Source organism: Protopterus annectens, chromosome 3.part1 (genome assembly GCF_019279795.1).
Source record: "Protopterus annectens isolate FY-2018-M chromosome 3.part1, PAN1.0, whole genome shotgun sequence".
Classification (NCBI taxonomy): Eukaryota; Metazoa; Chordata; order Ceratodontiformes; family Protopteridae; genus Protopterus; species Protopterus annectens.
Genome location: NC_056732.1, coordinates 362160709 through 362172869, shown reverse-complemented (window position 1 = coordinate 362172869; position 12161 = coordinate 362160709). Strand labels below are relative to the sequence as shown.

The window sequence follows — 12161 nt, the reverse complement described above, 5'->3', positions numbered from 1 at the left end:
AAGAGATACAAAAAGTAAGGCACATTAAAATTACACATTCACCTGAGTAGTGAGTAATTATTTGTGCACTGAAGAGGTAATACAATTACTCACCTTGCGTTGCACAGACCGTTGCTCTGTCATAAGGTCTTGCAATGTAGGCTGCGTTTACTCAGAAGGTCTTCAATAAGCTGCATGAAAAAAGTACATCCAATTAACTGTTGCAATTTGAAACACATGCAGTGCCAGTATCTCAGTACGCAAACGTCAGTTGACTCATTAAACCTTTCATTGATCCACTGATACTCACCTTCTGCTGCTGTTTCTGCTGCAACCGATGTACTGAAGATGTCCGTGTCTTGCTGTTCGAAAGTGAGAAAATAGATGGTACTGCCGCTTTTATTAATCTCCGTATTGGTCGCTTGGGTCTCATCTCATCAGGAAGTAGCTGTTGCTGGTAGTCAAGGTGAAACTGGCTCTGCTCAAAGTGTTGAGAGCAGAGGAAATGTCGTGGCTTTGCACTACCCAAAACTTCCTTAACAAACTTCGGTATGCTACCAACATCTCTACCACAGTTAATCACCCACTGTCTACACAGGTTGATATCCCGTGGAAACCGATGGAATGATACCCCCATGGCAGATTGTCTTGGCGCATACTACAGTTGATTGCAAAGCAGGAAGGCATTTTGACGATCACCTAATAAAAATAGAAATTACTATATCAAATCATACAGTACACACAATTCATGCTAAACTAGTTACACTCATTGATATTCATACAACCTGTACGACTTAATGGTTAAAAATCGATGTGCAATGACATATCCAAATTTAATAATGGCTGCTTGTGTGACAGTCATGCAATGCATTTGTCAGTGTCACTTGCATCCGCCTTCTCTCTGCAATCAAAGTGTATCCTCACTTACAGCCTTTACACGACACATGGAAGTCTGCATTGACTCAGATTTAAACTGGGGCACTGTAAACATCTACTTTTGTGCATGAGCAATGTGAAAGCATTTTTCATTGAGGTGAATTTCTCCCCTTACCACAAAAACACTTTGTGCTACAAATTAATGAAAAGACGCAGGATGGCATATAGCGATTGTATGCCAACAATGAAAAGGCCTAATAACTTATGGATTCATTAGTCTTGCATAGGCAGTGTGATCGGACCTGTACATAATTAAAAGCCACTAAAAGTAGGACATACACTTTTGTCTGCATGGTGTGAAGGACGTCAGTTGCACAGGTGGACATTCGCCAGTGATTTAAAGTTGCAGAAATATTGCTATAAAAAAATACAATCACCATCATGATATACAACAGTGAAAACGGCTGTAAGTACGTACTCTGCTCTCAGAGCAGCATCAATTTAAGGCAATGGTAGACAGATGTACAAATGTACACATGACACATTAAGTATCCAAGTCAATGATACTAACTTTATTAGTGTACAAACTTCATAATAAGGTAGCGTATACAGTATTTGACAAGTAAAACCATTTTTCAACTGTGAACAGGAAATGCACAGCTAACAATAGACATGTCAGTGTTCAGAATAAATCCAAAGTCCCTCAAAAGCTCTAAATCCTGTGTACGAATCATCATCTGCACATGGAAACTGTTCTCGAATTCGTGACACTACACAAGCGGGAAGCACCATTCGATTTCCAAATCCCAGCCTTCGATTGTTATGCACCCACAACACATATGCACGGTACGCCACAACCCGGTACAACCTGAAATATAGAGCAATCCTGTGGTCAGGCAGGCACAGACAGGCAGACAGACACACTGATGGACAGACACACTGACGGACAGACACACTGACGGAGAACGTACTTGTTTGTCCACTGCGGTAGTTGATAACACCCTCTACGCCGACACAGAAGCCTGAATATAGTTTTTAAATTGTGGGTATAAAGGCATGCCGAGTCAAACTGTGGGTGCACAGTTATGCATGCATTGTGACCTGAAGTTGAAGTTACTTCTGCCCATTTCTCAATTGCTCGTGGAGAAGACACACAACATAGGCATTCGAGTGACGTGGTCATCATTGTGCATTTCCCACATAGGCACCATGTCATACTTGACAGACTGCTGTAATCAGGGTCCGGCGAAGGCGGTTGATGCTGACCACTGTTGCACAAACGGCGCTGCTTCCTTGGCTCGCCAGGTCGATACCTTGGTTCAAATTGATATCCCTGTCTTGCACTATTTTGACTGTGCCCTGCCATGAGTACTGTTACAATGTGGGAGAGAAGAGCCAAAGGAAATGCATGAGAATTCTCAAATGCAAAATAAATACATGTGTTCAGTGTTCCCAATATTGCATGCATGTACACATCCATATATATGACAGCCTGGAGGAGAAATCACCCTCACTGAAGACACCATTGACAGTGTTTCAGTTTTGGGCAAAGTAAACTATATCTATCAGAAGCCATGTAATCATAGTACTAGAGGAAATAAAGTGACTCCACACACACACACACACTCCACACACACACACACACACACACACACACACACACACACACACACACACACACACACTCCACACACACACACACACACACACACTCCACACACACACACACACACACACACACACCCACACACACACACACACACACACACACACACACACACACACACACACACACACACACACACACACACACACACACACACACACTCCACACACACACACACACACACACACACTCAGACTACACACACACACACACACACACACACACACACACACACACACACTCCACACACACACACACACACACACACACACACACACACACACACACACACACACACACACACACACACTCCACACACACACACACACACACACACACACACACACACACACAGACTCCACACACACACACACACACACACACACACACACACACACACACACACACACACACACACACACACACACTCCACACACACACACACACACACACACACACACACACACACACACACACACACACACACACACTCCACACACACACACACACACACACACACACTCCACACACACACACACACACACACACACACACACACACACACACACACACACACACACACACAGACTCCACACACACACACACACACACACACACACACACACACACACACACACACACACACACACAGACTCCACACACACACACACACACACACACACACACACAGACTCCACACACACACACACAGACTCCACACACACACACACACACACAGACTCCACACACACACACACACAGACTCCACACACACACACAGACTCCACACACACACACACACACACACAGACTCCACACACACACTCTTCTCTAGACCCTTAGTTTATCCGTCACTGGCAAGATCCGACCTCTCTTGTTTGGCATATATTTTGTCGAGGTACAGGACAACAAGGAAAGACTGTGGCTGACCAAGTACACAGATGACTGCAAACTGGGTGCAATAATTGACTCTCCAGCAGACAAGCATCCACCAAAAGGGGCCTCATAGCAACAGACAACTGGTGCCACAGCCATGGCCTCAAGCTACATGACAAACTGTATAGTCATCCCCTTTTGAGAAATAAATAAGTGAACACAAATTTAGTCTTCCCTCAGGATCAGAATTGAGTACAATGCCACTTTTGTGATGTACCTTACCAAACACCTGCAGCAACTGGAAAGACACCAAAAGTACCTCAACAAGAGGATCAAAGGGCTCAAACAGATGCCATATGCTACCTGGTTAAATAAACGCCAGCTCTAGTCAGTGGCATACCGCCTGTTCAGAGGTGATCTGTGCGTGACGTATAAATCCATGTCCAACCTGTAATTAGTGGACATGCTGTACCTCAGAAAATCCAAATCACATGGAGGTACGTGCTAGAGACTAACCTCAGCATTGAAATAAGACATGCTGGAGGGACAGATTCATAAGAGGCTCCCTTCACTGTGTAATAAAATCCCAGTACATGTAAGGCAGAGTCCCTCATTGACTCTTCAAGAAGAATGTTGATGAGTGGATGTGGGATCCTAGTTTTAGCCCGGGTATCACTTCTGTGTCACTGTTAGACAGAGCACAGTATACTAACCTTGAAAAAGGCCATAGCAAAATTTAAAACGGGTGTCGAAAGCCAAACAACTTCTCCATAGGATTATACATTACCTAGGGCAGATAGCCTAGTACTAACCTATGCACTAACTCCAGTTATTCAGGACAGGGGCATGTACACGACGCGTGAACGGTCACACGCACTTACATTACATTTGGCCAGCATTACACAGAACGAAACTGACGCATGGACGCTCGCAGATAAACGCATTCCAATTTTCAATTTACCAAATGCCAGCATTACAGAGAAATAAAACGAGTAATTATCAAAAATCATTCTACAATACAGCCCCCATAATATAATATAGCAATAAATACGAAAGAGCTACAGTAATCAATTAACAGCAGCAAACAGGGTAGCACATGGCACATGCGCACACAAAAGGTATACAATCTATCAATGTGCAGTCAGACACTTGCGAGCACAATATAAGGTCTAGTAGTACAGAGGCTCCATGTATAATTAACATCGGACTTCATTACGAAGACTTACCTTACTAAGTAAGAAAAAATTAAGTCAAGCTGCAGGCAATGCAAACAGTGTTGAGGTCTTGAATCACGTCGACAGGATACACTCACTAAGAAAAAGAGTTCCACACGTTAGTCGGTCCATTTTATTGTGGGTAAGAGTGTGATGGTCAAGGCACCTCATACATCACAAGATGGGTGCCTCATCTATACAGCATTCACATCAGGCTGTGGTTACATCAATTTGTGGGGGGGGGGTCTACTGAAGAGTACACCAAGAGCTATGGCAGATATGACTGCATCATTTCCGAGCCCACTCGACTATTTCTAGCTTATGGTTTAAAACAGAAACTCACAGTACGTAAACGTAAATAGGCTACTAGGTAAAACAGTAGAGTGGATTATTTGGTAAAGCTGCGTTGTTTACTTTCTAATCAGGTATCAAATAACTGCGATTAGATGCACACCAGGTTGAGCAATCTAGTTTAATATCCCGTTCTCCTTAAATGCAGTAAATCTAGACAAGGCAAATTATATCTGGGGGGACATGTAAACAGTACTAAAAGTTGATCTGTTAAAAACTGAGACAGGTGATCAAACAAGTCCTGCTTTGGCATGCATCTTTCGCAAGGTTATGAAGGATGAACTGTCTCGGCGACTAACTTTATCTTGGAAAATTACAGAAAAGCACAAATTTTGAGAGAACAAACCCAAAAACAAGAAGCATTAATTGGAGTCTCACACAGCCACACTGACAGACTTGCCCCCTTTGCCTGCAGTCACACTCTTGACCCACCTCTTTGCTCGCTTGCAGTCACACACACACAAACACTAGCCCCCTCGCTTGCAGTCACACACAAACACTAGCCCCCTCGCATGCAGTCACACACCCAAGCCCGAAATGAGCATGCTTGTTTAGTCTATTTTTTTTTTGTTGCCGTTTTCTGGTTTCATTCCCATTTAAGCACTAGTACAACAGGTAATAAGCAACCTCAAGACCACTGAAAAGGCTGGAAAATTCAGAGAGTAGACAATTCATTTTTTGCAATCGATTCTGAATTTGAAAGTCATAAATACATAGTTATTTGTCAATGTGGACACAATACACAACTTGAAAGTAAATCTGAATGAAACCAGAATAGAAAAAACTCACTAAAGAGACATGGTCAGTTCACTTTAAACCCCATAGTCAAGAGTACAAAAGATGGATAACTCATGGGTACTGTTTTTTTTTTTTGGTAAGGTTATATCAAAGATTCTTTGAAAAAAGACTGCAGCTGATTGAATAAATTCCAGCAAAAAAATTAAAATTAAAAAAAAGCACTACTAGGCACTGCCTGCTTCAGATTGAGATGTTGCTTGAAGTATTTCAGTTTAACAGAAAACATTGAAATCATAAGCTTTGGAAGGCTCAGCTTGGATTTGACAAAGGAAGGTAAACAGAAAATGTGCTGTTATTGGCAAAACTACTAGTAACTGTAAACTTGAATCATTCAGTCCTTAAACATTTCTTAGAGCTAGGTCGAAAACAGATCAAAATTGCGTTCTCATGCAATAGTGACAGTACCCAGATTCTCAGATGTATCCCACAAATTGTCTGAGGGTCACAGGTGTTACCCTTTAGCATTCACAGTGCAAGTAATAACAGTCACATCTTGGGAAGACAGCAATTTCCCACACAGGTGAGACAAATTGTATTGGTGGTACCACATCCTTCAAACATTTCTTTCTAAGATAGCAAGTTCACCCTTTCAAATGTCTTATTCATAGTTGCTTGTAACTCCAACAGTGAGCAGTACAATATAAATGTTGCTTTCACAAGGAATCTATTTCCATCAAGTAGTACACACACTGTTCTAGAACTGAGCCTCTATCTGCATAGGTATGTTATAAAAGCCAGTACTCCATGTACTTGCTGCAGGAGAACTCACAGCATTACAAGCCCCATAACCATTTCACTACCATGCAGTGACAATCTCTGATGATGTATCATTGTCCAACATAAAAATGTATAAGAATAATTACATAAAATGATGTTTATGTAATGTCATCATATTCCTATAATGTTGCATCAGAGACTATCCATGTGAAACTAAGTGGGTAAAACTGCCTTCCAGTTTAGAGCCTGCTACAGACCACGCTCCCAAACACAGGAACCCCACTCGGCCTTCCTGAGAACACTGGAAAATATGAAGGTCTCTCCAAACACCATTATATTGGGTGAATTCAACTACCCAAACAGACTGAGCATTACTGTAGCTCCAACACCCTAGCCCAAAGCTTCCTAGAATTTATAAACTCAAATGCTATGGAACAACTTGTTACCACTCCCACAAGAGGGGAAAACATACTGGACCTGATCATTACCAACATGGGGACTCAGACCAGAAGTGTATCCCTCACTGGTAAGATCAGACCATAAACTAATCTCACTGGATATTCACATCCTGACCCCACCCCCTGCCGGAACATTTTAACCAAGCGCCCGGACTAAATACATAAACGGTCTAAAAATACCAGTGCTCCATCAGAGTCATAAAAATAATATACACATACTTGTGCTGTGATCATAAACTTACAGTATGAAGTATAGGTACGACTGCACTTAGCTTATAACATTTCTTGTATTGTTAAATATTCTGTAACTTTCATTTCTTTAAAAGTACTGATCTCGATCTGGAAACAGACTTTACGACATTTGACTTTAAATGAAATCGTTCACAATTAAAAAATGGTTGCAGTCACACACACACACACACTAGCCCCCTTGGTTGCAGTCACACACACACACACACACACTAGCCCCCTTGGTTGCAGTCACACACACACACTTGCCCCCTTGCTTGCAGTTGCCCACATACACAGACATGCACACACTTGTCCCCTTGCCTGCAGTCACACACAAGCACACACACTTGCCCCATTCCTAGCAGTCACACACTTGCCCCCTTGCTTGAAGTCAGACACAGATACACACACACACATATAATTATATTGCTTGTACAATGCAGTAAAGTTTTATTGGGCGTTTTAATTGGGTTAAAATATTCCAGAAAACAGTGAAACTAAATGCATGCACCCATAAAGACAGTACTACCCAATTCAGAACATTTCCATCACAAGTCTAGTCAAACTCAAGTAGAGTAAAACAAGCAGCACTAAATGCAAACCACTTCTCCTTGGACTACAGTTCTAATTATAATTTATATTCAGCTTTATTAAACTACCAAGTAACATAGCCAAGCAACGTGCTGCAACTAGCAATCGCTGTGATACCCCCCACTTGTAGAAATGTTGGTTATCCAAAACAAATCTGCTGGCTGAAAACAACTATCTACTGGCTTCATGGGTAAAACATGATCACAGTAAAAAATGAAAAGCAAACATGACATCAGCTCAGAATACACTGCAATGAGTATGTCACAATTTGAAATGTCTCAGGCTGAGAGTGATGGTCCTGACATGTCATACCTATGAACCTCAGTGCACTAAATCTGGACTAAGCCATACGTAAGTGGGAGAAAGGCACAAGTAGAAGTAGAAATTTCAAATATTGCTCTTACAAAGTTTGAAAGATCATCCAACAGTAGGTCTTGCATTATTATGAATTTTCGAAAGGGTATGAAATGTGAAATTGCAATGTCAGCCATTATTTTCTATATTCATTCTATAATGTTTTGCCACTAACGGTCCACAAAAAAAATCACAACATTATGTGAAATGGTCCGAAAATGTGAATCAAGAAGATAAATTGCCCCCTTGCTGGCAGCCACACACACACACACACACACACACTAGCCCCCTTGCTGGCAGCCACACACACACACACACTAGCCCCCTTGCTGGCACTCACTCACACACACACTAGGCCCCTTGATTGCAGTCACACACACACTAGGCCCCTTGGTTGCAGTCACACACACACTAGGCCCCTTGGTTGCAGTGACACACACTAGGCCCCAGGGTTGCAGTCACACGCACTAGGCCCCTTGGTTGCAGTCACACACACTAGGCCCCTTGGTTGCAGTCACACACACTAGGCCCCTTGGTCGCAGTCACACACACTAGGCCCCTTGGTCGCAGTCACACACACTAGGCCCCTTGGTCACACACACTAGGCCCCTTGGTCACACACACAAGGCCCCTTGGTTGCAGTCACACACACACACACTAGGCCCCTTGGTTGCAGTCACACACACACACACACACACACACACACACACACACACACACACACACACACTAGGCCCCTTGGTTGCAGTCACACACACACACTAGGCCCCCTGGTTGCAGTCACACACACACACTAGGCCCCTTGGTTGCAGTCTCACACACACAAGCGCATAATTCTTGGTTCCGTCTTACACAGGCACGTACTTAACAAGCAGAATCATTACCAGTCTAATAACGCAGATCTGAGGACATGATTTGACGGTGACTGCAATGATTAAAAGGGACTAGAATATTAAAATGTATCAAAGACTAATGTATGCATTTTCAGAATTCACTGCACTTGCTATTTTGCTGAACAGAACTATTATTAAAACAACTTTACTAACCAGACAGACACAGCTCAGAACATAATATTCCTAAAAGAGATGCTAGAATAAAGAAGCTCATGCCTGGAAACAGATAATCAAAGTATACCATCTGCCATCTCTGCTGACAGTTAATACATATGTATATTGTCAGGGGTGCTGTTCATACTTTTATTGTCTTTTATCCTAATGAAACCTAATTGTATGTCAGTGCTATTAACATATTATTAAGCCACTGAAAAGAGGAATGGGTAGGAAAACAACTTTGTAACTTTTCTAAGTAACTTAGATATTTGAAAGAATGCCTTGTCTCTGTTACAGTGATAACAGAGTACCTGACTGTCCTACTCACACAAAATACAAACTTCAATATATCACTGAATGGAAGAATATACAAGGAATATTCCTGACATGTCTGTTTCTACATCTTTACTTAGCCGATGTAACAGTAGCTCCAATGAGAGCAAGGTATAGCTCATTGCTGAAACAAGTAAGGTGTCTGCAGTTGAAATCATTTCAAGAAAAAATATATTTTTCACACTTGCTTATGCCATAAGTACGTAAGAGTCAGACATCTTTCACTGGAAACAAGACTGGAGCCAACAACCTGTGAACCCATATGGAAAACTGGAGTGACACTGCATTACCAGCACTGGGCCATTATAGTTGTCCTAGAGGTCCACTAGGAAATGTGTGAATACCCCAATGTACCTCCAAATTCCAACCTAGGCTGGGGACATCAACTAGGAAAATTAATGAATGGCCAGCACCACAGCCCCACCAGCTCAACACCACAGCAACACCCATTTGTGTCGAATGGAGGAAAAACGCAAACATAAGGCAGTAAAGTTATATAACCTTTTTAGTGGGGAGCACTGTAGTACCCAGAAAGAAATGGGACATGAGTGATCAAACACAGACAGAGACACACAGACAACATAGTGGCTGAAGACAGAGAAACTAGTATTTCAGAAGAAACAGAAAATTGGTAATCTGGTCTGTAGAAGCTAACTAAGCTCACTGCACAAGTGCCATCCTGAAACATTGAAAGCTAACCGAAAATGATTAGTATACAGGCATGCACACACACACTAGCCCCCTTGGTTGCAGTCAACACACACACACGCGCCCCCTTGGTTGCAGTCACACACACACACGCGCCCCCTTGGTTGCAGTCACACACACACACGCGCGCCCTTGGTTGCAGTCACACACACACACGCGCGCCCCTTGGTTGCAGTCACACATACACACACTAGCCCCCTTGGTTGCAGTCACACACACACACTAGCCCCCTTGGTTGCAGTCACACACACACACTAGCCCCCTTGGTTGCAGTCACACACACACACTAGCCCCCTTGGTTGCAGTCACACACACACACTAGCCCCCTTGGTTGCAGTCACACACACACACTAGCCCCCTTGGTTGCAGTCACACACACACACTAGCCCCCTTGGTTGCAGTCACACACACACACTAGCCCCCTTGGTTGCAGTCACACACACACACTAGTCCCCTTGGTTGCAGTCACACACACACACACTAGCCCCCTTGGTTGCAGTCACACACACACACTAGCCCCCTTGGTTTCAGTCACACACACACACTAGCCCCCTTGGTTTCAGTTACACACACACAGACACACACTAGCCCCCTTGCTTGCACTCGTACACAGAGACACACACTGGCCCCCTTGCTTGCACTCACACACAGAGACACTAGCCCCCTTGGTTGCAGTCTCACACACAGACACACACACACTAGCCCCCTTGCTTGCACTCACTCACACACACACTAGCCACCTTGCTTGCATTCACACACACACACAGACACTAGCCCCCTTGCTTGCACTCACACACAGACACTAGCCCCCTTGCTTGCACACACACAGACACTAGCCCCCTTGCTTGCACACACACAGGCACTAGCCCCCTTGCTTGCACACACACAGACACTAGCCCCCTTGCTTGCACACACACAGACACTAGCCCCCTTGCTTGCACACACAGACACTAGCCCCCTTGCTTGCACACACAGACACAGACACTAGCCCCCTTGCTTGCACTCACACACAGACACTAGCGCCCTTGCTTGCACACACAGACACAGACTCTAGCCCCCTTGCTTGCACACACACAGACATAGACACTAGCCCTCTTGCTTGCACTCACACAGACACTAGCCCCCTTGCTTGCACTCACACACAGACACAGACACTAGCCCCCTTGCTTGCACACACAGACAGACACTAGCCCCCTTGCTTGCACACACAGACACAGACACTAGCCCCCTTGCATGCACACACAGACACAGACACTAGCCCCCTTGCTTGCACACACACACACACACACACACACACACACACACACACACACACACACACACTCCCCCCTTGCTTGCACACACACACACACACACACACACACACACACACACACACACACACACACACACACACACACACTAGCCCCCTTGCTTGCACACACACACACACTAGCCCCCTTGCTTGCACACACACACACTAGCCCCCTTGCTTGCACACACACACACTAGCCCCCTTGCTTGCACACACACACACACACACACACACACACACACACACACACACACACACACACACACACACACACACACACACACACACACACACACCCCCTTGCTTGCACTCACACAGACACACACACACACTAGCCCCCTTGCTTGCACTCACACAGACACACACACACACACACTAGCCCCCTTGCTTGCACTCACACATACACACAGACACTAGCCCCCTTGCTTGCACTCACACAGACACTAGCCCCCTTGCTTGCACTCACACAGACACACAGACACTAGCCCCCTTGCTTGCACTCACACAGACACACAGACACTAGCCCCCTTGCTTGCACTCACAACACAGACACTAGCCCCCTTGCTTGCACTCACACACACAGACACTAGCCCCCTTGCTTGCACTCACACAGACACACAGACACTAGCCCCCTTGCTTGCACTCACTCACACACACACACACACA

The 12161-nt window shown here is 44.4% G+C and overlaps 1 protein-coding gene across 1 annotated transcript; it reads right to left on the bottom strand.

The window, feature by feature from the left end:
• Positions 1 to 1132: 1132 nt before the first annotated feature.
• LOC122798853 lies at positions 1133 to 2461 on the bottom strand. Its single transcript, XM_044067974.1, has 2 exons — positions 1827 to 2461; positions 1133 to 1723 (listed from the first exon to the last, which is right to left on the bottom strand). The coding sequence occupies exons 1-2, from the start codon at positions 2333 to 2335 to the stop codon at positions 1531 to 1533; spliced, it is 702 nt and encodes a 233-aa protein (XP_043923909.1). The 5' UTR covers positions 2336 to 2461; the 3' UTR covers positions 1133 to 1530.
• Positions 2462 to 12161: the final 9700 nt, after the last annotated feature.